Source organism: Thamnophis elegans, chromosome 2, assembly GCF_009769535.1.
Source record: "Thamnophis elegans isolate rThaEle1 chromosome 2, rThaEle1.pri, whole genome shotgun sequence".
Lineage (NCBI taxonomy): Eukaryota > Metazoa > Chordata > Lepidosauria > Squamata > Colubridae > Thamnophis > Thamnophis elegans.
In genome coordinates, this window is record NC_045542.1 from 157,394,813 (window position 1) to 157,422,306 (window position 27,494).

The following is a 27,494-nucleotide window of genomic DNA, read 5'->3' on the forward strand; positions in this document are numbered from 1 at the left end:
AGGACTTAGAACAGTACAGATTTCAAAACGAACAACAAGAATTGGACAATATAGTAACAGGAACAGAAGAAAAAATGATTACAATAACATATAATTGTCAAATTTCAAAATGGAGGAGGAAACCGTGAAGGAAATAATGATAATTTGGGCTAAAAACTTTAGGTACAATATTGGAGCACTGGGAAAAAGTATGGGGAAAAATTATAAATTGACAATGTCGGCATCCTATAAGGAAAACATTTACAAAATGTTTTATAGGTGGCATTTACCCCTGGCGAGATTGGCCAAAATGTTCCCAAATAGATCACCAAACTGTTGGAAATGTAACCACACAGGAGACCTTCTATCATATGTGGTGGCCGTGTCCGAAAGCCAAACAATTCTGGACCAAAATTCAAAAATGGTTAGAAGAAATAATAGAACAAAAAATTGACATGAACCCTGAGCTGTTCCTTCTAGGAATAATAAAAAAGTATTAGTAAGGATACCCAATATCCTTAATATGTTTTATATATATTTAATATTAAATAAATACATATTAAATAAAATATATTTAATATTTAACGCTGCTGCCAGAATTTCATATGCCAAAGTTGGAAACTAAAAACCATTCCATCAAATGCAGAAATCGTAAAAAAGGTGTTAGAATGGTCAGAAATGGATAAACTAAGAATGGAACTAAGAGATAGAGAGGAAACAAGAGTACTACAAAATATGGAACAGGTGGTATAACTGGCTTGAAAAGAGATGTAAAATCAATGCATAAGGAACACATAGCAAAAACAATGAAAAGAGATGGCATATATTTAGAAAGCAATAGAGATGGAAATATTGCACATGTATATATTGTAAAAATGAGAAAGTAAACAAAGAAAATAAAATAATAGAATGGAAAACCGATAACAGAAAGCTGTAAAAGTGTAATTGCAATTTGAATGTTTGGAAAATGTCAAATAAAAAATAATAATTTTTTAATAAAAGAAATACTGTGCTTGCAACCTAGAAATGGAAGTGAAACAGCAACCCAGAAAAGATCAGAGGAACATCAGTCCGATCTTGTTGCCCAGAAAACATCAGATCCACTATAGAATAATTGAGTTGGGAGGGACCTTGAAGGTCTTCTAGTTCATCCCTTGTTCAGACAGGAGATCCTATTCCATCCTGATCACATGGCTCTCCAATCTCCTCTTAAAACCCTCCAGTGATGGGAGCACCCACAACCTCTGGAGGGAAGCCATTCCCAAAGAATCCACCTTCACTTGGAAGAGACTTTTCCAATCTTCCCACCAGAAGGAAAATTGCAGCCACCAGTTTCACAGCGTGCAGCACCAGTGGGCTTAAATTCGGGGAGGGAAGGAACCAGCAGCAGCAGCTGAGATGCTTCAGCCCAGTTGCTTCTCTGCTTCCAGGCCGTGGAGGGAACCGAACAGCCTGAACGGCTCCCAGATTTTCCTCCCACCTGCCCTCAACTCACCTTCCAGCTGCGGCTTCGATCCTTAGCACAAAAGACGCTCTGCACACCACCTCCCATCAGTCATCCGGAAGAAGTTCCTCTGAGCTTTTTTCCCCCTCCTTTCTAGCAATGCAGTACTCAATGGTTTAAAACTCCTTTTCTAAGCTTAAGCACGGATGGCACTAACGTGTTGATGGCTTTTTAGGGACAGATGTTGCCTGACCGCCATCTAGCGCCAGAAAGTGGAAAAACACGTGTCTAATCTCCACCCAGGCATTTGGAAGATGTTTTCAGTGATTACATGGTCCTTTTCGACTCCTAGCAACCGACCTTTGCAACTGAGCCAAGTGAAATAGTGAAACGTGACGCTACTTACTTTCGTTTTTGGTGCCTTTGGGTCAATCTTGATGCCTGGCCTTGAAGTTTCCATTGAAAGGGGTTTTGGAAGGGATGTTCCCCCTTCCCTGCTCCCTAAGCTTGAGAGGACTGGCCAAAGTTGAACAGATGGTTTTGCCCTTCAGGTGGGACTGGAACGGAGTGTTTCTCTGTCTCTAACCTGGTGCCTTCACCACTATACCCAACTGGATCTTCTTCCTACCCACAAAATCTACCCATTGACCTGTTCCTGCTGCTCCAACAGCAAATTCAAGGATACAGTTTTCAAGATCAATCAATGACAATAGAGCTGGAAGGGACCTTGGAAGTCTTCGAGTCTAAACCCCTGCTCAAGCAGTATTTCAGAGAAGTGACTATCCAGTCTATTTTTAAAAACCTGAAGTCATGAAGCACCACAAGATCTGGAGGCAAAGCTGTTCCACTGGTTTATTGTTCTCACTGTTAGGAAGTTTCTCCTTAATTCCACGCTTTTTTCTCTCCATTTGTTTACATCCATTGTTCCTTGTCTTGCCTTCTGGTGCTTTGAAAATAAGTAGACCCCTTCTTCTTTGTGGCAACCCCTCAAACATTGGAACACTGCTATCATGTCACCCCTGGTCCTTCTTTTCATTAGACTAGACCCATGATGCTGAACCTATGCCACACGTGCCAGAAGTGGCACATAGAGTCATCTCTCCAGGGATGCAAGCCATCGCCCGTTGCTTATTTTTATTGCTGTCATTCATTGTTGGCTCACATTTTAAGTGATTCTCCACTAGGACTCCCAAGATCCCTTTCACAATTACTGTCATTAAGCCAGGTTTCATATAGTTTGTATCTATAAATTGGTTTTTCTTGTCTAAGTGTACAACTTTAATTTTAAATCTTTTGAATATTATTTTGTTAGAGCCCACTGTTCAAATCTGTCAAGTCATTTTCAATCTTGAGAGTGTCTTCTGGGACGTTGGCAATTCCTGCCAGTTTAGTGTTGTCTGCAAATTTGATGAGTTCTCTATCCCCTTGTTTATGAAGATTTTGATGAGTACTGGGTCTAAAATGCAACCTGAGGGTACCCCATTGCTTACTTCCCTCCATCACTGTTCCCTCTAAGGTGCGCGGCCGCGCACATGGCAAGAAACCCCCGCGCAGAGGTTTCTAACTGCCGCGCAGAGGTTTCTTTCAAAGCAAACGTGGGGAAGTCCTTTGCAGGCAGCTAGAACTGGCCGCCTGCAAAGGACCTCCCCAAACTTGTTTCAGCGGCAGCTCTCAGCCTGGGCGGCAGCGTCACGCAGGCTGTGGAAGGAGGGGGAGGAGGAGGGAACCAAAGAGAGGCTTTTGCCGAGTCTGCACCCCACAGCCAGGACCGTCCTTGCGCCTCAAGCCGCGTTTCTTCCTGCAAAGCCCTTCTGGCGTCAAGCGGAACTCTCAGGTTGCCTGAAGGGCTTTGCAGGAAGAAACGTGGCTTGAGGCGCAAGGACGGTCCTGGCTGTGGGGCGCAGACCCGGTAAAAGCCTCTTTGGTTCCCTTCTCCTCCTCCTCCTCCTCCTTCCACAGCCTGCGTGACGCTGCCGCCATAGGCTGAGAGCTGCCGCTGCCGCTGCCGCACAACTGAAGGAGGGAGAGCGAAAGCAGAGGTAGCCTCAAATTTAATTTAAATTCTTTAAAAGAATTTTTGGATTTCTCCTCACCAAACCTTTAAGACTGAAAGTTTTTCCTAACATGAACTTGAGCTAATATACTTAATATGAGAAAGGTGCAGCAATTAACACTGCTTTTTAAAAAGAATATTTCTCAATTGTTTATCTGTATGAAGTCTGCCTATCTTAAGTTCCTACTATACAAAAGGTATTGCCTTCTAAGGCAACCTGTATACAATACATTAGTGGCCAATGTTACATTGCTCCTAATGACAAAATTAGAGCTGTGTTAAGCCTATGAAAAAAATCCCAAATGAATAAAATCATTATTAAGACCCAATGAAAAAATTACAAAAATTATGCATAAACTTTCATGTTCCCCAAATTTCCAATCCAAAACTTAACCCAGATTCTTCAGACATAGATTTGTAATTCAGAGTCAGACTCGATTATTAGAATGAATGCATTAATCAGGGGTGAATAATGTTGGTGAAATCTCATCTAACCTTCCATAATAATAACATACATACACAAATAGCTGACAGCCACATCTCTGAAACACTATTAAATCTGAACTAAATGTTTATCTAGAACTCAAATAAATAGCTGCTTTTTGGTTTTATTTTTTTTAATATTTATCAGTCTCTCTTTTATTCCATACTTCTGGTTGAAAGACTATTCTATGTCATGCTAAACAAATGCATATTCTAGTGGCGGTGGGGGCTCGTTGGCATCTTCAGCAGCAGCCCTGCCTCCTGTGAAAAAAACCTAAGATGGAGCAGATCCACGCAGATGACGTTGCTGCAACATGACTGGAGGAGGAATTCTGGGAGTCAGCAAGGCTTAAAGCTGTCAGGTTTGAAGATCCCTGGGTTTTTTTTTCCTAAAGGGTTAGGGGTGCAAGGGTCTTGTAACTTGACAGCTTTAAGACTTGCGTGCTTCAATGCCAGAATTTCTGAGCCAACATTTTGGTTGCTAAGCAGGACCGTTGTTAAGTGATACTGATATTATATAACACTTTTAATTAAGCGGGCACCTTGAATAAACATAACTTTGAGTTTCAAATAACACTGATTTCGTTGTTGTCTTAGGTGACATCTGTGAAAAAAAATCAGGTGCTCAGGCATGAAAATGTGCCGCTCAAACACTATACTTTTCCGCTCACACTGAAAAAAAATTAGAGGGAACATTGCCCTCCATGTGGATGTAGTTCCATTGAGGACTAAATCTTGAGTACAATTTGTCAGCCAGATAGGAATCCATCTTGTGGTGATGCTGTCTATCCCAATTTTTTCTAGCTTGCCAAGAAGTAGCTTGTGATCTACTTTATCAAATGCTTTACTGAAATCTAAGTATAAAATGTCCACAGCATTTCACTGGTCTACTCTGTCAGAGTTTGCACAACATGACTGCTATTTTGAGACAACCCAGGAACAAAATACAGGACAGAGGTTTGTCTTACAAACAGTGGTGTGTGCATGCATGTGTACACACACACATTCTAGACACAGCTAGGCAAGCAATCTCCAATTCTACAGCCTCACATGGCCTCCCTTACAAAGACAGCTTCTTAAAGTGACTTGCTGCTGACTTGCTCTTCTTTCATCATATCAGTTTACAGCTGGTCAGCTATTAAATCTTCATTACCCCATACGCTCATTTAGTCACTTTGTCAAAGAATTAAATAAGGTTTGTTTGGCATGATCTGTTTTTGATCAACCCATGTTGGCTACTGTTTATAACTTTTCTTTGCCTCTCCGCAACATAACATGGAAAAGGAATGGGAGGGGCAGGAAACTGAGCTCCCAGTCCCCTTTTCTCCTTTCCTGCCTGCTCTCTAGGTGCAAGAGGAAAGCTCTTTGCATTTAACCCCTTCGCTGAAGCCGCTGCTGGGAGGGGGGCGACTGAGATGCCTCTGGAGAATGCCAAAGTCCTCCTGCCAGGTCCAGAGAAAGGCCTCACCCATATCACCTACACAAAAAGCCAAGGGATGGAAACAAGCACCCAGATTTTTTAAAAAATTGAGACTGAAAATCATTGCACTAGTAAAAGCAACTTGCCTGCGCTAATCCACAATAAATTAGGTGAAAATTAAGAAATTAGGGGTAAATGGATGTTGAAGAGGGGCAGGGAAGACCTGCAGATGTCACTGGATTACAAGGCTCACCATTCTTCACCCATGCAATTCCTGGCTAGTGATGCTGCCATTTCCTCAATATCTAACCTTATAAAGCATGTCAGGAGTCCAGCAGCGCCTTTTTTAACCCATTGTATTAAAAGGTGCAGCACCTATAAGCCTTTTCACAAAATTTCTTAGTCTGCAAAGGAGCAATTCGAGGCCTTCTGATTTTTGCCACCATAGACTTACAGGGTCTCTTCACAATCCTGCAGAGAATGCCTTGCACTGAGTAGGTAGATTTCCTAGCTTTCTCCTACCGTTTAAGGGTTTTCATTTTTCAACGTTGGTGTGCCCAAAAGACAAGCCATTTCCCCTTTTTTACTGGTAGAATTTTGTATCATCAAAGATATCTGTAAGTCCTGGAGAGAGATTATACATGTACACATATATGTGGTTACTGTTGGAAGAAAAATCTGATCCAGCTCTAAGGCAGAAGAAAGATGCTGGGAATAAAATGGAGGCTGACTGAAAAGGATTCTTGTTTATTCATGAGCAGAACCAGCAATATCATGTAGCTCTGGGAAAGCTGAGAAAATGGTTAAATGAGTGGATGGAGCTTTAGGCTTCTGTGAATTTGAAGTATGGACTGTTCTCAGGATTGTGCAATGAAGGGGCTTTAAAGTATTTTGCGATTTCAAGGGTGGTGGGTTAATGCTATTGTGTGCTAAAAGATCACCTCCTGTCCTTAGAATTTGGGTGGAGGAATGCAAATTTTAATCCCATTAATTGGTGTTGAAGGTCTTTTGTTTGTGAATAAACTGGCGTCCATTGTCTTCTCTTACTTTCTCCTTATAGGAGGAGCCACAATCTGTACCTTTAGCTCCTATCCCTGAGAGATACTGGCTGGAGAATTCTGGCTGAAAAACCTGGGAGCACCCAGGGAGAAAAAGCTGGGATTCCTGACATGTAGTATTTATATTATCTACCATTAAAAAAATGCAAAAAACACTTTTGAAAATATTTTTACATACCTAATTGTCCAATTTCTACAAAAATAAATATCCAGCAATTTCTTATGCTGAAGGCCAGATAGCCATTATCAAAATAATATGTTGCAACTTTTTTCTTTCCACTTCCCCAACTAACACCATTACATATTTACCTACAAAAATATCAGGCAAATTCTATTGAATTTAATCAATTTAAATAGTCAATTTCTCAGCTGGACTTACAATGGGACACTAGAAATGAAATTCAAGCCTTCTCTACATTCATCACTTGGGGCAGCATGTGGATTTTCCTGTCTGCGATAAGGGTGGAATATTTCCTGAAGCACCATCCACACTCAAAGCACTAAAATGGTTTCTCCCTTTTGTATACAACAACATGATTTAAAAGGTTAACCCTAGTACTGAGATCTTTCCCACGGTCTGGACACTCATACAGTTTCCCTCCTGTGTGAGTCCTCTGGTGTTTAACCAGACTGGAATTATTACTGAAACTTTTCCCACAGTCAGCACATTCAAATGGTTTCTCTCCTGTATGAGTCCTCTGGTGTTGAACCAAGCTGGAATTCTGACTGAAACTTTTCCCACATTCAGGACATTCAAAAGGTTTCTCTCCTGTATGAGTCCTCTGGTGTTTCATCAGGTTGGAATTATTACTGAAACTTTTACTACAATCAGAACATTCAAAAGGTTTCTCTCCTGTGTGAATCCTCTGGTGCTGAACCAAGCTGGAATTCTGACTGAAACTTTTCCCACAGTCAGGACATTCAAAGGGTTTCTCTCCTGTGTGAGTCCTCTGGTGTTGAACCAGGCTGGAATTATGACTGAAACATTTCCCACAGTCAAGACATTCAAAGGGTTTCTCTCCTGTGTGAGTCCTCTGGTGTTGAATCAGGCTGGAATTCTGACTGAAACATTTTCCACAATGAGGACATTCAAAGGGTTTCTCTCCTGTGTGAGTCCTCTGGTGTTGAACCAGACTGGAATTCTGACTGAAACTTTTCCCACAGTCAGGACATTCAAAGGGTTTCACTCCTGTGTGAGTCCTCTGGTGTTTAACCAGACTAGAATTCTTGCCGAAACATTTCCCACAATCAGGACATTCATACGGTTTCTCTCCTGTGTGAGTCCTCCGATGTTGAAACAGACTTGAAGTATGACTGAAATTTTTCCAGTCTGAAAACTCGTACAGTTTCCCTCCTGTATGAGTCCTCTGGTGTTTAACCAGGCTGGAATTTTGACTGAAACTTTTCCCACAGTCCGGACATTCAAAGGGTTTCACTCCTGTGTGAGTCCTCTGGTGTTGAACAAGGCTGGAATTCTGACTGAAACGTTTCTCACAATCAGGACATTCAAAGGGTTTTTCTCCTGTGTGAATCCTCTGGTGGCCAATGAGGTTGGAATTTTGACTGAAACTTTTCCCACAGTCAGGACATTCAAAAGGTTTCTCACCTGTGTGAGTTCTCTGGTGGCCAATGAGGTTAGAATTCCGACTGAAACTTTTCCCACAGTCAGAACATTTAAATGGTTTCTCTCCTGTGTGAATCCTCTGGTGGCCAATGAGGTTGGAATTTTGACTGAAACCTTTCCCACAGTCAGGGCATTTAAAGGGTTTCTCTCCTGTGTGGATCCTCTGGTGTTGAACCAGGCTGGAATTCTGAATGAAACATTTCCCACAGTCAGGACATTCAAATGGTTTCTCTCCTGTATGAGTCCTCTGGTGTGTCACCAGGTTGTAATTGTTACTGAAACATTTTCCACAATCAGGACATTCAAACGGTTTCTCCTTGGTGTGAGTCCACGTTGCCATGCTCACTAAAGCATTTACTGCATTGGGAGCACTTGTAAAGCTTTTCTCCTGTGCAAGTCCTTCCATGATCCACAATGGAGTTGTTCTTACTAAACGTTTTGCCACATTCAGAGTGTTTGTATGGGTTTTCCCAACTCTGGATCCTATCAGTCATAATCAGCTGTGATTTGCAAGTTGTATCCTTCCCACAACAGGAACGTCCATGGAGCTCTACCAGAACTAATATTCCTGAGAATGTCAAAAATATGTTGTCAAATTTGTTTGGTGGTGTTTTGTTTCAAGCCGTTTTCTTCCTCCCAGAACAAGGCCTGCCACATTGTCTGCTCTACGTGGTTTTCCAATTGTCTTTTTCTTCCCCAGTAACTTCCAGATATTTCCCCCTTTTGCTGGATGGAAAAATAATCTCCCTTGACAATTCATGTAATATATGCTAGAAATTTCCCAGCTAGAAATCTCTTCTTGACTTTCTTTCATTTCTCTCTCACCTGCTGATAAAGGTGAAGAACTGTGTGGCTCTCTGAAGGAAATGGAAAATATTTGAATTTCTTGACTGACTTGCTTTGCTGTTCAAGCTTGCTTGTTATCCTCAGTTGTCCAGAGTGCTCTTATTGCCATCCACTTTGTCTATAAGATTAAAATAAAAGTATATTTAAAGTTCACTGCGTCAATCACAATTTCTTAGCAGTGCAGAGGGTTGTTTTCAAATACAATCAAGTGGGGAAAAAACCATCCTCTTTGATTTCTATTGTTTTCCTTATCAGGGTATCAAAAATATTATCGCAACTGAAGATGAAACTGCTTGTGTTTTGTTGGTATTTACTTTGAAAAACCTGCTTTTGGTAATGTATTGTATATTATTATTATTTTGAATCCTGCTGAATCAGTTATTGTGGTTTCTGAATGTGATTGCTGCTGCAAACTCTGACCAGCAAGGTCAGCTTCAGCACTTACTGCAGTCTGATTCAGCACAGCTGATTGGCAGGTGGATTGGACTGCCAGATTTGCCGCAATCAGCTGCTCCAGGCTTCAGGGATTGTCAAAGACCATTGCTGCCTCCATGCCTTGCATCTTTGGCTTCTGGTGGGGCTACATTTGGTGTATAAGATGCACCCACATTTTCACCATCTTTTTGGGGGGAGAAAGATGTGTCTTATACTCCGAAAAATATGGTATATCTCTCACTCTACAGCAGGAAGCCACTGCTCTCCTATTCCCTTGTCTGCATCAGGTTTGGCCCACAGAAGCCTCTGCTCCCCTATTCCCTTGTCTGCCTCACATTTGGCCCACAGAAGCCTCTGCTCTCCTATTCCCTTGTCTCCCACAGGTTTGGCGCACAGAAGCCTCTGCTCTCCTATTCCCTTGTCTCCCTCAGGTGTGGCCCACATAAGCCTCTGCTCTCCTATTCCCTTGTCTCCCTCAGGTGTGGCCCACAGAAGCCTCTGCTCTCCTATTCCCTTATCTCCCTCAGGTGTGGCCCACATAAGCCTCTGCTCTCCTATTCCCTTGTCTCCCTCAGGTGTGGCCCACAAAAGCCTCTGCTCTCCTATTACCTTGTCTCCCTCAGGTGTGGCCCACAGAAGCCTCTGCTCTCCTATTCCCTTGTCTCCCTCAGGTGTGGCACACAGAAGCCTCAGCTCTCTTATTCCCTTGTTTCCCTCAGGTGTGGCCCATAGAAGCCTCTGCTCTCAAATTCCCTTGTCTCCCTCAGGTTTGGCCCACAGAAGCCTCTGCTCTCCTATTCCCTTGTCTGCCTCAGGTTTGTCCCACAGAAGCCTCTGCATTCCTATTCCCTTGTCTACCTCAGGTTAGGCCCACAGAAGCCTCTGCTCTCCTATTCCCTTGTCTGCCTCAGGTTTGTCCCACAGAAGCCTCTGCTCTCCTATTCCCTTGTCTACCTCAGGTTAGGCCCACACAAGCCTCTGCTCTCCTATTCCCTTGTCTGCCTCAGGTTAGGCCCATAGAAGCCTCTGCTCTCCTATTCCCTTGTCTACCACAGGTTAGGCCCATAGAAGCCACTGCTCTCCTATTCCCTTGTCTACCTCAGGTTAGGCCCATAGAAGCACCTGCTCTCCTATTCCCTTGTCTCCCTCAGGTTAGGCCCATAGAAGCCTCTGCTCTCCTATTCCCTTGTCTCCCTCAGGTTAGGCCCACAGAAGCCTCTGCTCTCCTATTCCCTTGTCTCCCTCAGGTGTGGCCCACAGAAGCCTCTGCTCTCCTATTCCCTTGTCTCCCTCAGGTTTGGCCCACAGAAGGCTCTGCTCTCCTATTCCCTTGTCTCCCTCAGGTGTGGCTCACAGAAGCCTCTGCTCTCCTATTCCCTTGTCTGCCTCAGGTTAGGCCCATAGAAGCCTCTGCTCTCCTATTCCCTTGTCTACCGCAGGTTAGGCCCATAGAAGCCACTGCTCTCCTATTCCCTTGTCTACCTCAGGTTAGGCCCATAGAAGCACCAGCTCTCCTATTCCCTTGTCTCCCTCAGGTTAGGCCCATAGAAGCCTCTGCTCTCCTATTCCCTTGTCTCCCTCAGGTTAGGCCCATAGAAGCCTCTGCTCTCCTATTCCCTTGTCTCCCTCAGGTGTGGCCCACAGAAGCCTCTGCTCTCCTATTCCCTTGTCTCCCTCAGGTTTGACCCACAGAAGCCTCTGCTCTCCTATTCCCTTGTCTCCCTCAGGTTTGACCCACAGAAGCCTCTGCTCTCCTATTCCCTTGTCTGCCTCAGATTAGGCCCACAGAAGCCTCTGCTCTCCTATTCCCTTATCTCCCTCAGGTTTGACCCACAGAAGCCTCTGCTCTCCTATTGCCTTGTCTGCCTCAGATTAGGCCCACAGAAGCCTCTGCTCTCCTATTCCCTTGTCTCTCTCAGGTTTGGCCCCACAGAAGCCTCTGCTCTCCTATTCCCTTGTCTCCCTCAGGTTTGGCCCACAGAAGCCTCTGCTCTCCTATTCCCTTGTCTGCCTCAGATTAGGCCCACAGAAGCCTCTGCTCTCCTATTGCCTTGTCTGCCTCAGATTAGGCCCACAGAAGCCTCTGCTCTCCTGTTCCCTTGTCTCCCTCAGGTTTGACCCACAGAAGCCTCTGCTCTCCTATTGCCTTGTCTGCCTCAGATTAGGCCCACAGAAGCCTCTGCTCTCCTATTCCCTTGTCTCCCTCAGGTTTCTCCCACAGAAGCCTCTGCTCTCCTATTCCCTTGTCTCCCTCAGGTTTGACCCACAGAAGCCTCTGCTCTCCTGTTCCCTTGTCTCCCTCAGGTTTGACCCACAGAAGCCTCTGCTCTCCTATTGCCTTGTCTGCCTCAGATTAGGCCCACAGAAGCCTCTGCTCTCCTATTCCCTTATCTCCCTCAGGTTTGACCCACAGAAGCCTCTGCTCTCCTATTGCCTTGTCTGCCTCAGATTAGGCCCACAGAAGCCTCTGCTCTCCTGTTCCCTTGTCTCCCTCAGATTAGGCCCACAGAAGCCTCTGCTCTCCTATTGCCTTGTCTGCCTCAGATTAGGCCCACAGAAGCCTCTGCTCTCCTATTCCCTTGTCTCCCTCAGGTTTGGCCCACAGAAGCCTCTGCTCTCCTATTCCCTTGTCTGCCTCAGATTAGGCCCACAGAAGCCTCTGCTCTCCTATTGCCTTGTCTGCCTCAGATTAGGCCCACAGAAGCCTCTGCTCTCCTGTTCCCTTGTCTCCCTCAGGTTTGACCCACAGAAGCCTCTGCTCTCCTATTGCCTTGTCTGCCTCAGATTAGGCCCACAGAAGCCTCTGCTCTCCTATTCCCTTGTCTCCCTCAGGTTTCTCCCACAGAAGCCTCTGCTCTCCTATTCCCTTGTCTCCCTCAGGTTTGACCCACAGAAGCCTCTGCTCTCCTATTCCCTTGTCTGCCTCAGATTAGGCCCACAGAAGCCTCTGCTCTCCTATTGCCTTGTCTGCCTCAGATTAGGCCCACAGAAGCCTCTGCTCTCCTATTCCCTTGTCTCCCTCAGGTTTGGCCCACAGAAGCCTCTGCTCTCCTATTCCCTTGTCTGCCTCAGATTAGGCCCACAGAAGCCTCTGCTCTCCTATTGCCTTGTCTGCCTCAGATTAGGCCCACAGAAGCCTCTGCTCTCCTGTTCCCTTGTCTCCCTCAGGTTTGACCCACAGAAGCCTCTGCTCTCCTATTGCCTTGTCTGCCTCAGATTAGGCCCACAGAAGCCTCTGCTCTCCTATTCCCTTGTCTGCCTCAGATTAGGCCCACAGAAGCCTCTGCTCTCCTATTGCCTTGTCTGCCTCAGATTAGGCCCACAGAAGCCTCTGCTCTCCTGTTCCCTTGTCTCCCTCAGGTTTGACCCACAGAAGCCTCTGCTCTCCTATTGCCTTGTCTGCCTCAGATTAGGCCCACAGAAGCCTCTGCTCTCCTATTCCCTTGTCTCCCTCAGGTTTGACCCACAGAAGCCTCTGCTCTCCTATTCCCTTGTCTGCCTCAGATTAGGCCCACAGAAGCCTCTGCTCTCCTATTCCCTTATCTCCCTCAGGTTTGACCCACAGAAGCCTCTGCTCTCCTATTGCCTTGTCTGCCTCAGATTAGGCCCACAGAAGCCTCTGCTCTCCTATTCCCTTGTCTCCCTCAGGTTTGGCCCACAGAAGCCTCTGCTCTCCTATTCCCTTGTCTCCCTCAGGTTTCTCCCACAGAAGCCTCTGCTCTCCTATTCCCTTGTCTCCCTCAGGTTTCTCCCACAGAAGCCCCTGCTCTCCTATTCCCTTGTCTGCCTCAGGTGTGACCCACAGAAGCCTCTGCTCTCCTATTCCCTTGTCTCCCTCAGGTTTCTCCCACAGAAGCCTCTGCTCTCCTATTCCCTTGTCTGCCTCAGGTTTCTCCCATAGAATCCTCTACTCTCCTATTCCCTTGTCTACCTCAGGTTAGGCCCACAGAAGCCTCTGCTCTCCTATTCCCTTGTCTACCTCAGGTTAGGCCCACAGAAGCCTCTGCTCTCCTATTCCCTTGTCTACCTCAGGTTAGGCCCACAGAAGCCTCTGCTCTCCTATTCCCTTGTCTGCCTCAGGTTAGGCCCATAGAAGCCCTTGCTCTCCTATTCCCTTGTCTGCCTCAGGTTAGGCCCATAGAAGCCCTTGCTCTCCTGTTCCCTTGTCTACCTCAGGTTAGGCCCATAGAAGCCTCTCCTCTCCTATTCCCTTGTCTGCCTCAGGTTAGGCCCATAGAAGCCTCTGCTCTCCTATTCCCTTGTCTGCCTCAGGTTAGGCCCATAGAAGCCTCTGCTCTCCTATTCCCTTGTCTGCCTCAGGTTAGGCCCATAGAAACCTCTGCTCTCCTATTCCCTTGTCTGCCTCAGGTTAGGCCCATAGAAGCCTCTGCTCTCCTATTCCCTTGTCTGCCTCAGGTTAGGCCCATAGAAGCCTCTGCTCTCCTATTCCCTTGTCTGCCTCAGGTTAGGCCCATAGAAGCCTCTGCTCTCCTGTTCCCTTGTCTACCTCAGGTTAGGCCCATAGAAGCCTCTGCTCTCCTATTCCCTTGTCTGCCTCAGGTTAGGCCCATAGAAGCCTCTGCTCTCCTATTCCCTTGTCTGCCTCAGGTTAGGCCCATAGAAGCCTCTGCTCTCCTATTCCCTTGTCTACCTCAGGTTAGGCCCATAGAAGCCCTTGCTCTCCTGTTCCCTTGTCTACCTCAGGTTAGGCCCATAGAAGCCTCTGCTCTCCTATTCCCTTGTCTGCCTCAGGTTAGGCCCATAGAAGCCCTTGCTCTCCTGTTCCCTTGTCTACCTCAGGTTAGGCCCATAGAAGCCTCTGCTCTCCTATTCCCTTGTCTGCCTCAGGTTAGGCCCATAGAAGCCTCTGCTCTCCTCTTCCCTTGTCTGCCTCAGGTTAGGCCCATAGAAGCCTCTGCTCTCCTATTCCCTTGTCTGCCTCAGGTTAGGCCCATAGAAGCCTCTGCTCTCCTCTTCCCTTGTCTGCCTCAGGTTAGGCCCATAGAAGCCTCTGCTCTCCTCTTCCCTTGTCTGCCTCAGGTGTGGCCCACAGAAGCCTCTGCTCTCCTATTCCCTTGTCTGCCTCAGGTTAGGCCCATAGAAGCCTCTGCTCTCCTGTTCCCTTGTCTACCTCAGGTTAGGCCCATAGAAGCCTCTGCTCTCCTGTTCCCTTGTCTACCTCAGGTTAGGCCCATAGAAGCCTCTGCTCTCCTATTCCCTTGTCTGCCTCAGGTTAGGCCCATAGAAGCCTCTGCTCTCCTGTTCCCTTGTCTACCTCAGGTTAGGCCCATAGAAGCCTCTGCTCTCCTATTCCCTTGTCTGCCTCAGGTTAGGCCCATAGAAGCCTCTGCTCTCCTATTCCCTTGTCTGCCTCAGGTTAGGCCCATAGAAGCCTCTGCTCTCCTATTCCCTTGTCTACCTCAGGTTAGGCCCATAGAAGCCCTTGCTCTCCTGTTCCCTTGTCTACCTCAGGTTAGGCCCATAGAAGCCTCTGCTCTCCTATTCCCTTGTCTGCCTCAGGTTAGGCCCATAGAAGCCTCTGCTCTCCTGTTCCCTTGTCTGCCTCAGGTTAGGCCCATAGAAGCCTCTGCTCTCCTATTCCCTTGTCTGCCTCAGGTTAGGCCCATAGAAGCCTCTGCTCTCCTCTTCCCTTGTCTGCCTCAGGTTAGGCCCATAGAAGCCTCTGCTCTCCTCTTCCCTTGTCTGCCTCAGGTGTGGCCCACAGAAGCCTCTGCTCTCCTATTCCCTTGTCTGCCTCAGGTTAGGCCCATAGAAGCCCTTGCTCTCCTGTTCCCTTGTCTACCTCAGGTTAGGCCCATAGAAGCCCCTGCTCTCCTATTCCCTTGTCTGCCTCAGGTTAGGCCCATAGAAGCCCTTGCTCTCCTGTTCCCTTGTCTACCTCAGGTTAGGCCCATAGAAGCCTCTGCTCTCCTATTCCCTTGTCTGCCTCAGGTTAGGCCCATAGAAGCCTCTGCTCTCCTGTTCCCTTGTCTGCCTCAGGTTAGGCCCATAGAAGCCTCTGCTCTCCTATTCCCTTGTCTGCCTCAGGTTAGGCCCATAGAAGCCTCTGCTCTCCTCTTCCCTTGTCTGCCTCAGGTTAGGCCCATAGAAGCCTCTGCTCTCCTCTTCCCTTGTCTGCCTCAGGTGTGGCCCACAGAAGCCTCTGCTCTCCTATTCCCTTGTCTGCCTCAGGTTAGGCCCATAGAAGCCCTTGCTCTCCTGTTCCCTTGTCTACCTCAGGTTAGGCCCATAGAAGCCCCTGCTCTCCTATTCCCTTGTCTGCCTTAGGTTAGGCCCATAGAAGCCTCTGCTCTCCTGTTCCCTTGTCTACCTCAGGTTAGGCCCATAGAAGCCTCTGCTCTCCTATTCCCTTGTCTGCCTCAGGTTAGGCCCATAGAAGCCTCTGCTCTCCTGTTCCCTTGTCTGCCTCAGGTTAGGCCCATAGAAGCCTCTGCTCTCCTCTTCCCTTGTCTGCCTCAGGTGTGGCCCACAGAAGCCTCTGCTCTCCTATTCCCTTGTCTGCCTCAGGTTAGGCCCATAGAAGCCCCTGCTCTCCTGTTCCCTTGTCTGCCTCAGGTTAGGCCCATAGAAGCCTCTGCTCTCCTGTTCCCTTGTCTACCTCAGGTTAGGCCCATAGAAGCCTCTGCTCTCCTCTTCCCTTGTCTGCCTCAGGTTAGGCCCATAGAAGCCTCTGCTCTCCTCTTCCCTTGTCTGCCTCAGGTGTGGCCCACAGAAGCCTCTGCTCTCCTATTCCCTTGTCTGCCTCAGGTTAGGCCCATAGAAGCCCTTGCTCTCCTATTCCCTTGTCTGCCTCAGGTTAGGCCCATAGAAGCCTCTGCTCTCCTATTCCCTTGTCTACCTCAGGTTAGGCCCACAGAAGCCTCTGCTCTCCTGTTCCCTTGTCTGCCTCAGGTTAGGCCCACAGAAGCCTCTGCTCTCCTGTTCCCTTGTCTGCCTCAGGTTAGGCCCATAGAAGCCTCTGCTCTCCTATTCCCTTGTCTACCTCAGGTTAGGCCCACAGAAGCCTCTGCTCTCCTGTTCCCTTGTCTGCCTCAGGTTTCTCCCACAGAAGCCTCTGCTCTCCTATTCCCTTGTCTCCCCCTTTTCCCTTGGTCTCACCTCCTCTGTCCCTTCTTCCCACTCTTTTGCTTCTGTCCCATTTTTTCCTCAGCCAAGCCCCTCCTGTCTTCTCTTTCGCTCCCTCTATCTCCTCCCAAACCCTGCTTTTATTCCCTCCCCCCTACTACATATGTAAGGAAGCAGAAGCAAAAAGTGCATAAATATCTGTGTTGCACTATGCTCAGGGTTCCTTCCTTCTTAGGAAGATGAATAAATGCATCGGCTTATCAACACCCACACACTTGGATTCTGCCTTGTATTACACTGAGCCACACCTGTCATTCAGTTATGTCATGGTAAGGTTGGTGGCCAATAAACTTTATAAATAAATGAATAAACTTGTAAGGTCAAAACATTCAATAGCTATCTTTTAAAAAGTGCTGGGTTAAGCACAGCTGAACCTGGTTATTACACTGATAGGGACACCAATAGGAAACACGGTGCTTGTTAGCTAGAAATGGAAGTAAAACAAAACAGCCCAGAAAAGATTCATAAGAGAATAATTGAGTTGGGAATGATCTTGGAGGTCTTCTAGTCCATCCCCTGATTCAGGCAGGAGACCATATTCCATCCTGAACGAATGGCTGTCCAATCTCCTCTTAAAACCCTCCAGTGATGGGAGCACCCACAACCTCTGGAGGGAAGCCATTCCCAGAGAATCCGCCTTAATTTAAAATAGACTTTTTAAATCTTCCCACCAGAAGGAAAACTGCAGCCACCAGTTTCGCAGCGTGCAGCACCAGTGGGCTTAAATTCGGGGAGGGAAGGAACCTGCAGCAGCAGCAGCTGAGATGCTTCAGCCCAGTTTCTTCTCTGCTTCCAGGACTCTCCTCCCACCTGCCCTCAACTCACCTTCCAGCCGCTGCTTCGATCATGGGAAGAGCAGAAGAGCCGCTCTTGCACACGATCTTCGCCCCCATGAGTCATCCGGAAGAGATTTCTCTATGCTTCTCTTCTCCACTCATCCTGTCTAGCAATGCAGTGTTGATGGTTTTCTAGGCACAAATGTTGCCTGATCGCCATCTAGCGTCCTGAAGTGGAAAAACATGCTTGTCCAGGCTCCTCCAAGTCGTTTGGAACAGGGGACTTCAACCATGGCATGTTTAAGAATTGTGGACTTCAACTCCCAGAATTCCTTTGCTTTACTGCTTTGCTGGCTGAGGAATTATGGGAGTTGAAGTAATATATGGCAAAAGGTCCTTTGCAACTGAGCCAAGTAAAATAGCGAAATTTGACACTACATAGCTCCATTTTGGTGCCTTTGGGTCAGTCTTGATGCCTGGCCTTGCAGTTTCCTTGGCAAGGGTTTTTGGAAGGGGTTTTCTCCCTTCCCTGCTTTCTAAGCTTGAGAGGACTGGCCAAAGTTGCACAGATGGTTTTGCCCTTCAGGTGGGACTGGGACTGAGCCTTTCTCTGTCTCTAACCTGGTGCCTTCACCACTACACCAAACTGGATCTTCTTCCTCCCCACAAAACCTACCCATTGACCTGTTCCTGCTGCTCCAACAGCAAATTCAAGGATGCAGCTTTCAAGATCAATCAATTAATCAGAATAGAGCTGGAAGGGACCTTGGAGGTCTTGACTCCAACCCCTGATTAAGCAGGAGACCCTAAGTTGCTTTTCTCTATCATTAGTTTCCATCCATTGTTCCTTGTCCTGCCTCCTGGTGCTTCGGAAAATAAGTTGACCCTCTTTTCTTTATGGCAGGCACTCAAATATTGGAATACTGCTATCATGTCTCCCCTTGTTTTTTTCATTAGACTAGGCATATCTAATTCCTGTAACCATTCTTCCTCTGTTTTAGCCTCCAGCCCCCTAATCATCTTTCTTGCTCTTCTTTGCACTTTCCAGAGTCAGATGGTTTTTCTTGTCTAAGTGTAAAATTGTACACTGCTTACCTCCCCCCATGTGAATGTAGTTCCACCGAGGACTACATGTTGAGTACCATTTGTCAGCTAGTTAGGAAGAATGGCAGAACATTCAAACGTAATGGTCGAACAATACATCCGTTATGTGAATTACCAACAGAACAATTGATCAGACCTGCTACCTTTTGCCAAGTGTCCATTGCAGCACTGGATTAACTCTTTTTCAAATTACCAGTGGCATGGAATTTGTCCCCATGCTTGAGCTGCCCAGAGAAACCCCCTCCTCAATGTCTTTGACTGACTGGATGGACTCTCTCAAAAAGGGGTGGTAGAATACCAAGAAAGCCCTGGTAGATGCAATTTAAGAATATAAAAAAACAAGCAGACAAGCACTTCTTGCTACAACCCCCCACCTTCTGTGTGCAAGATAAAGTTTTTTTATCGACCAAATGCGTACGGTTGAGGATGCCTAGCAAGAAATTGGGAACTAAGTTTTTAGGTTCCTTCCCAATAATAGAAATAATAATAGAAATAACTAACCCAGTGACAGTTTAGCTCTGCCTTCTCCGAATTCTAGGGAAAATACACCCAGTTTTCCAATTGCAGCTTGCTGAATCCTGTGATTGGGTCTAGTTTTGAGACCTCAGACCTAACCACACCCTCCTCCTATAGTAGTACAAGGAGAGATACATTATGAAGTGAAAAAAAAAACTAGACTCCAGATTATACAGAGGTAGTTTGCAATTATGCATTGGAAGGGGTACCCTTTGTTGGAAGCTACAAGGGTAAAGACTTGTGGGTATGGGGCAGGGTCTTGAACTTTCAACTGGGTGGGAAAACCTGGAAGCTTTCTGATTCGAGTTTTCCCAGATATGCCAACATGACATTTCTAATAAAATGAAACTTTGAAGAAACTCAAGCCTCGGAGTTTTCTTTCATTGGGGGTGGTTTCTTGGAACCCTGACAGTAACAAGGTCAGCCAATGAATAGGCATAGCAACTAAATCAGCCAATGAGGGCTGTTTAGAAACCGAAACAGTATTTGCTGGCGACAGGTAGGCGCCTGGGCATGGCTTAGTCCAACTGTTCTGTACTAAAGCTGCAAGTCTGTGCTGAGAAATGAAACCAGCCTGCATTGCTGAATTAAAACTGAAATACAATCTCTCCTCTCTACCACAATGAAGAATCACTCTTGGTATTGTATATATTACTTAAGTGTTATATTAAATATAAAGAAAAGTTAATGAATCCTACTGAATCAGTTACATGTGTGTGCTTTCTGGATTTGATTTCTGCAACAAACTCTGACACAGCGCTGGAGCTCTCGCTTCACAATCAGGCGGCTGTGAGTTTGATCCTAGAAACAGGCAGATATTTCTCTCTCTTTGGGTACAATGAGAATATATCTGCTGCGAATTCAGCATAGGCAACAGGAAGGGAATCTGGCCAGTAAACAGTTCCATTCAGTTGTCCTAACACCACCCCGCAATGCCTACATACAAACACATACAATTTTAAATTTTAGAAAATTTGCACGTGTTCAAATTCTCAAGCACTTGGAATGAAGATTATGGCCAAGAGACTCTTGGTTTCTCCACACACCTGGCCTGGTCCTGGTTATTGGATGTCCTTGAAAGGCCTTATATGATTGTGACATACTAAAACAGATTGTTACCTGTCTTTTTGAATGGTGTTGGTGAAAGAGAGAATCTTAGAATTCTTTGGAGTCTTTTAAGCCCAGCAAAATCAGGATAATCCATCTGCATATTTGAAGGATAGAGTTTTGAAAACAATTAAGGAGCCCTGGGAGAGAAGTTAAAGAACAGGAAACGTCTCCCATGTGTTGGGAAGAGAGCATTGTATTACCATGTTCTTAATGTTTACAGAAATGCTGACCTTTATTTTTTTCTTATTTTTTCTTTCTCAAAAGCTATCCATGATTCTTATGCAATGCAGTTTTAGAAATGAAACATTTATGTCCTATACAATTTTCCGCCCACATCTCCCCACCAGAGGGGAGAGTCACAAAGGTATCATCTCTTAGTGGTACAATCAACCCCCAGCTGTCAAAGTCTAACAAGGAGGCCCCTAAAACAAAGGAGATCAAAGCAGTAGTTGCGAATAAACCTGGAGGTCCTGTGCACAACACCACAATTCCTTTTCTCCTCAACTCTTCTCCATGAAGGTCACTTGCAAGGCACAACAGCCCTTACACCTGAAATTTTAGACTAGTTTTGTCGCTGCCCCTAACTCTCCCAATATATTTGCTATTCATATGGTATCTTTAATTGCTTGCCTCATTCTTGACACAATTGGAACAGACATACTTGGTTGCACTGAATTCCTGGAGCTGTTTTAAAAAGATAAACTTTGAACCCCTTCTACTTCTCTCATTTTCTCCTTATATGGGGAGCCACAATCTGTAACTATAGTCTGAGTATTCCCATCGCCAAGAAATGCTGGATGGAGAATTCTGGGACTGAAAATCTTGAGGCAGGCAAGGAAGAAAAAGGCTGGGACTCTGGACGTGACATTTCTATTATCTACTATGATAAAAATGCAAAGAACACTCCCAAAATATTTTCACATAATTGCAAAATTTCTGCAAAAATTAATACAGGTAATCCCCATGATCAAACTAATACGTTCCAATTTCTTTTCTCCTTCTCATCTAGTATCATTACATATTTGCCTACAAAAAATCAGGCAAATTCTTTGTAGTCAAATTAAATAGTAATTTCTCAGCTGGACTTACAATGGGAATTTAAAAATGAAATTTAAGCCTTCTCTACGCTCATCACTTTGGGCCTCAGGTGGATTTTCTTGTGTGCGATAAGGCTGGAATGTTGCCTGAACCACCGCCCACACTCGAGGCACTTAAATGGTTTCTCCCCTGTGTGTATAAGCATATGATTTATAAGGTTACACCTAGTGCTGAAATCTTTCCCACAGTCTGGACACTCATACGGTTTCTCTCCTGTGTGAGTCCTCTGGTGTGTCACCACGCTGGAATTGTGACTAAAACATTTCCCACAGTCAGGACATTTAAAAGGTTTTTCTCCTGTGTGAGTCCTCTGGTGTATCACAAGCTGGGAACTCTGAGAGAAACTTTTTCCACAATCACAGCATTCAAAAGGTTTCTCTCCTGTGTGAATCCTCTTGTGGCTACTGAGGTGGGAACGCTTACTGAAGTTTTTCCCACAATCAGGACACTTAAAGGGTTTCTCTCCTGTATGAATCCTCTTATGGCTGCTGAGGTAGGAATTCTTACTGAAACTTTTCCCACAATCAGGACATTGAAAGGGTTTCTCTCCTGTATGAATCCTCTGGTGTGTTACCATGTAGTAATTCTGACTAAACCTTTTTCCACAATAAGGACATTCAAAGGGTTTCTCTCCTGTATGAAACCTCTGGTGACTAATAAGGTGGGAATTCTGGCTGAAACATTTCCCACAATCAGGACATTTAAAGGGTTTCTCTCCTGTGTGAATCCTCTGGTGGTCAATGAAGTAGGAATTTCTAGTGAAACTTTTCCCACAATCAGGACATTCAAACGATTTCTTTCCTGTGTGAGTCCTCTGGTGTATCACAAGGCTGGAATTGGTACTGAAACTTTTCCCACAATCAGGACATTCAAAGGGTTTCTCTCCTGTGTGAATTCTCTGGTGTATCACCAGGCTGAAATTCTTACTGAAACGTTTCCCACAAACAGGACATTCAAATGGTTTCTCTCCTGTGTGAGTCCTCTGGTGTATCACAAGGCTGGACCTGGCACTGAAACTTTTCCCACAATCAGGACATTCAAAGGGTTTCTCACGTGTGTGAGTTCTCTGGTGTATCGCCAGGCTGGAATTCTGACTGAAACGTTTCCCACAAACAAGACATTCAAAGGGTTTTTCTCCTGTGTGAATCCTCTGGTGTTTTACCAGGCTGGAATTGGTACTGAAACGTTTCTCACAATCAGGACATCCAAAGGGTTTCTCTCCTGTGTGAGTACTCTGGTGTATCACCAGGCTGGAATTCTGACTAAAACTTTTCCCACAAACAGGACATTCAAAGGGTTTTTCTCCTGTGTGAGTCCTATGATGTTTCACCAGGCTGGAATTGGTACTGAAACTTTTCTCACAATCAGGACATTCAAATCGTTTCTCTCCTGTGTGAGTTCCTTGGTGTGCAACAAGGGGAGAATTCTGACTGAAACTATTCTCACACTCAAGACATTTACAGAGTTTCTCGGCAGTGGGAATGCTCTGGTATGTCACAAGGGTGGAATTGTTACTGAAGCTTTTCCCATAATCAGGACATTCAAACGGTTCCTCCTTGGTGTGAGTCCACATTGCCATGTTTGTAAAAACAAATACCGCATTGGGAGCACCTGTAGGGCTTCTCTCCTGTGTGGGTTCTTCCATGATGCACAATGGAGGGGTTCTGACCAATGTTTGGCTACTTTCAGAATATTTGTACGATTTTTCTTAAGGCTGGATCTTCTCATGCATAATCAGCTGTGATTTTTGTGAGTTGTATCTTTCCCTCAACAGCCACGTCTATGGAGCTTTTCCACAACTAATATTCTTAGGAGATCAAAAATATGGATGGTTCCTATTTGGTGGTATTTTGTTTCAGGCCGTTTTCCTCCTCCCAGAGCAAGGACTGACACACTGTCTGCTCTACGTGATTTTCCAATTGACCTTTTCCTCCCCAGTAACTTCTAGACATTTCCCTCTTTTGCTGGTTGGAAAAATAATCTCCCTTGACTTTTCATGTAAGGTATGCTTGAATTTTACACTCTACTTTTCCCAGCTAGAAATCTTTTCTTGATTTTCTCTTGTGTCTCTCTCACCTGCTGAAGAAGCTGAAGAAAAGTGTGGCTTTCTGAAGGAAATGAAAAATATTTGGATTTCTGGACTGACTTGCTTTTCTGTTCAAGGTTGCTTGTTATCCTCAGTTGTCCAAAGTGCTCGTATTTCTTTCTTCTTTGTCTATAAGATTCAGATAAAAGGGTATCTTTAATTGTGCATAAAATGGTTGCAGAAGATGAGGGAAAAACATTTACATTACAATGAAAAAGCAAACATGCCACAATGCTTTAATAAGCTTTTACATTGATCATGATTCCTTGATGAGACATGGAAGACTACCCAGATCCAAGTTGGAATATCCATTCATAGATAAAATTCACTTGTTGACTGGGTCAATCACAAATTCCTAGCTGAGCAAAGGGTTGTTTTCAAATACAGTCAAGTGAAAAAGAAAGTACACCCTCTTTGATATCTTTGGTTTTACTTATCAGGACATAAAAATATAATCCCAACTGAAAATAATAATAGAATTTGAAAGGATCTTAAAAATCTTCTAATCCAGCCCCTGCTCAATCAGGAGACCCTAAACAAGGGGTCAGCAAACGCCTGGGAGTCTCATGTGGCTCTTTCATCTCTCTGCTGTAGCTCCCTGTTGCCAGAAATTGTGGTGCCAAAATTGCACCACAATTTTGAGAGGAGCTTCAGGTTTGGAGGTGGGAACAGAAACTCAACAAACTCTTCCCTTCCTAAGGTTTGCCTCCCAGAAGCCTCTCCTATACTATACTCCTCCCTCCCTTAGGCTTATCCACAGAAGCCTCTGCTCTCCTGTCCCCTTGTCTTCCTCAGGTTTGGCCCACAGAAGCCTCTGCTCTCCTATTCCCTTGTCTGCCACAGGTTTGGCCCACAGAAGCCTCTGCTCTCGAAGGAGGAGCCATGTTGCGATATTACGTGCAGTCTCGATACTCTGAGACCACCATTGATACTTTTGCCGCTGGAGGGTCCATTGAGACTTAAATCTTCCCGTAGAGACAGTAATCAGGAAGACAAAGCCTTGCTGGTCTCAGGGATATCGCAAAATCCCTGATAGACCCAAGGGAAATGCTTCAAGCCAGCAGTAAACAGGCAGCCCCTAGGCTGATGAAATTGGGACGCTCCGGAAGGAAGGAAGTGAAAAGAGAAAGTGAGTCCATCTGGTGAGGTATTTTCTCTATTTTGCTAAAGACTGCCCAAAGAAAGGTTTCTTTAAAGTCAAATTAGATCCTTAAACAAAAGAACTGAGCCGCGAAAATAATCCTAATTGGATCGCTGTGGAAAGTGTTTTTTTATTTGTAAATATTTTTTGTGGATTGAAGTTCTCGTAACGTTCTTCATCTCTCCTCTTAAAGTGAACAGATTGGTTTTTTTTCCTTCTGCTTCTTGTTGCTCTATTTTTTGATTTCTGGATTAAAACCTTCCTTTTTATTTTAACAATTCTTCCTACTACTTGTTATTAAACCACACTAAAAGAAATGGAAAGAACTTTGTTCCCTATAAAAGGTGAAAATTAACTGCCACTCGGAGGTCAGAGACTGGGGTTTTTGAAACAACGTATCTTTCTTCTTTCATTTGACTTCACTAACTTTGTAGCTGAAGGGTTTGCAACTTGTTTACAGAAACTGATAAAGAACCAAGGGCAGGAATTGTTTTCACAGGTGCCTCAGAGAACTATTTTGGCAGGGAAAGAAAGAAAAAAGAAAGAAAGAAAGAAAGAAAAAAAGAAAGAAAGAAAAAAAGAAAGAAAGAAAGGAAGGAAGGAAGGAAGGAAGGAAGGGAAATAGAACACTTCCCCTTTGAAGAGCATAAAAGAACTTGTGTTCAAGTCAATTTAAAATAAAAAATAAGAGAGACTAGAGTGGCAGTCGCTATTAGTTTTTTTTCTTTTTCTCTCTCTCTTCTGTTTTGGAAACATGGATCAATATAAAAATAAAAAAAATTCAAAAAAAAGAAAAGAAAAAAGAAAAAGGTTAAGGAAACAGTCCGTCCTCTAATGGGAGATGATGGCAAGGAAGTGACAAACAGTAGAGACACAGCTGCTTAATTCATTACAGTATTTTTCGGAGTATAAGACACACTTTTTTACTCCAAAAAGAGGGTGACAATCTGGGTGCGTCTTATACTCCGAATGTAGCCACCTGGGCCGTCTGAAAAAGGGGCAGGCAAAGCGGGCGCTGCAGAGATCGTGATGGCTGGAAAGGAGAGAGGTTTCGCTTTCAGGGCTTCCGGAAGGGCTTAGATGGTGGCAGTGAGGGGAATGATCTCCTTTTTACGAAAGCTTTTCTCAGAATGCTAGATTGGGAGGTTAAAAACCTAGAACGGGACACAATCAAGCTTGATTCAAAGGCTTTGGCTCCTGAGATCGATCCATCCAAAACTCTGGTATCACGATCTGTGCAGGGCCCGCTTTACCTGCCCTTTCTTGGGCGGTTCCAGGCGGCAGAGATCGCAGTAGTAGCATTTCTGGGGGGCAGCACACCGATCTCAGGCTGCATTAACAGAGAGATAGAATCAAGATCACGTGAAGTACTAATACCATTTTATCAAGAGTAAGACTACACTTAGATAATTGCAGACAGTTTGGTCACCATATCATAACAAGATGTTGAGACTCTGGAAAGAATTCAAAAAAAGAGCAACAAAGAGGATTAGGGGGCTGAAAGCTAAAATATAAAGAAGGGTTGCAGGAATTGGGTATGTCTAGTCTAGTGAAGGAAGGACTAAGGGTGACATGATAGCCATCTTCCAATACTTCAGGAGTTGCCACAAAAGAGGTAGGGGTGTCAACCTGTTCTCCAAAGCCCCTGAAAGCAGGACAAGGAACTGCATGGAAACTAATCAAAGAGAAAAGCAACTTAGAACTAAGGAGAAATTTATTAACAGTGAGAACAGTGAACTAATCAAGGAGAGAAGCAACTTCAAACTAAGGAGAAACTTCCTGACACTAAGAACAGTGAACCAGTGGAAGGTTTTCCCTTCAGAGGTTGTGGGGGCTCCATCACTGGTGGCTTTTAATCAGAGACAGGACAGCCATTTCTCTGAAGTGATGTTGGGTCTCCTGCTTGATCAGGGCGTCGGAATAGAAGACCTGCAAGGTCCCTCCCAGCTCTGTCACAAACCCTCCAGTGATGGGAGCCCCCACAACCTCTGGAGGGAAGCCATTCCCAAAGGATCCACCTTCACTTGGAAGAGACTTTTCCAATCTTCCCACCAGAAGGAAAACTGCAGCCACCAGTTTCACAGCGTGCAGCCCCAGTGGGCTTAAATTCGGGGAGGCAAGGAAGCTGCAGCAGCAGCAGCTGAGATGCTTCAGCCCAGTTGCTTCTCTGCTTCCAGGACTCTCCTCCCACCCGCCCTCAACTCACCTTCCAGCTGCTGCTTCGACCCTGGGAAGAGCACAGAAGCTGCTCTGCACACCACTCTCCTCCCATGAGTGATCCGGAAGAGGAAGTTCAGCTGTTCCCAAAGGTGCTTTTTTGAAAAGGCAACTGGACTTTCTTTCTTCTATTCTTCTCGTCGCTTTCCAACCTTTCTAGCAATTCAGTACTCGACGGTTTTAACCCCTTTAAGCTCAAACACAAGTATTATCCGGCTTTCTAGGTACAGGTGTTGCCAGTTTGAGCACCATCTCCAGATTGGAGGCAGAAAAAAAAATCTTTCTCCAGTTTCTACATGAGGCGTTTACAACAAGTTTCCACTGATTAAATGCTATCAAGTGGTTTTTGATTTCTAGCAACCGACTTTGCAGCTGAGCCTAGTGAAATAGTGAAATGTGATGTTAACCTTGTGAAGATTAGCTATGTGCCGAGCCCTAAACGTTCATGAAGGTTTTACAGAATTACACAATCAGCTTTCTTAGGGGTGATTCTCAGTGGAGATCAAACCTCTTTACGTGCCAAAACTTTATGACTCTGAGGCCCCCAGGATTTTAGGGCATGACAGCAGCATCAGGCCAGACACTCCAAGGGAACGAGGTGTTCTGCTGTTTCTCTCATATTAATTTTAATGTGTCTAAGAGAAAAGCAAAGTTCAGTTTCATCTTTCTGCATCCTGAATGTCTTCTGGGTTTTGAGGCCAGAATTTCCTAGCCAGCATCTCCTTTGCACAAAATATCTGTGAGTCATAAGCAGAGTTTCTGAGTGGCCCCAGTAAGTTGCTGAAGCTTCTAAAAATACATGATAAAAAATATGCACAGAGGTTGTAGCTCAAGAAGAAAAAGCATTCTGGTTTTGAGTCCTGGGTTCTTAGGTTCCTGAACAACCCCTGATGTGATCTTGTCTTCTTGGAGGTGCCTGCTTGTTACCCTGGTGGCAGCAGCACCAAGATGCCTCTTA

At 45.2% G+C, this 27,494-nt stretch overlaps 3 protein-coding genes across 4 annotated transcripts in view; 1 reads left to right on the top strand and 2 right to left on the bottom strand.

Annotated features, from left to right (window-relative positions):
- Positions 1–27,494, top strand: part of LOC116504800 (zinc finger protein 850-like) — a 361,571-nt gene that overhangs the window by 221,069 nt on the left and 113,008 nt on the right. The window lies entirely within an intron of this gene.
- LOC116504765 (zinc finger protein OZF-like) lies at positions 6,111–17,475 on the bottom strand. Of its 2 annotated transcripts, XM_032211991.1 has the most exons (3): positions 17,314–17,475; positions 7,782–9,025; positions 6,111–7,721 (listed from the first exon to the last, which is right to left on the bottom strand). In XM_032211991.1, the coding sequence occupies exons 2-3, from the start codon at positions 8,465–8,467 to the stop codon at positions 6,938–6,940; spliced, it is 1,470 nt and encodes a 489-aa protein (XP_032067882.1). In that variant the 5' UTR covers positions 8,468–9,025; positions 17,314–17,475; the 3' UTR covers positions 6,111–6,937. The 2 variants fall into 2 exon arrangements, with proteins under 2 accessions (XP_032067882.1, XP_032067881.1); XM_032211990.1 differs by having other exon boundaries at positions 6,111–9,025; positions 17,314–17,472.
- On the bottom strand, positions 19,785–26,657 carry LOC116504763 (zinc finger protein OZF-like). The gene is made up of 2 exons (XM_032211988.1): positions 26,526–26,657; positions 19,785–23,307 (listed from the first exon to the last, which is right to left on the bottom strand). The coding sequence occupies exon 2, from the start codon at positions 22,735–22,737 to the stop codon at positions 21,106–21,108; it is 1,632 nt and encodes a 543-aa protein (XP_032067879.1). The 5' UTR covers positions 22,738–23,307; positions 26,526–26,657; the 3' UTR covers positions 19,785–21,105.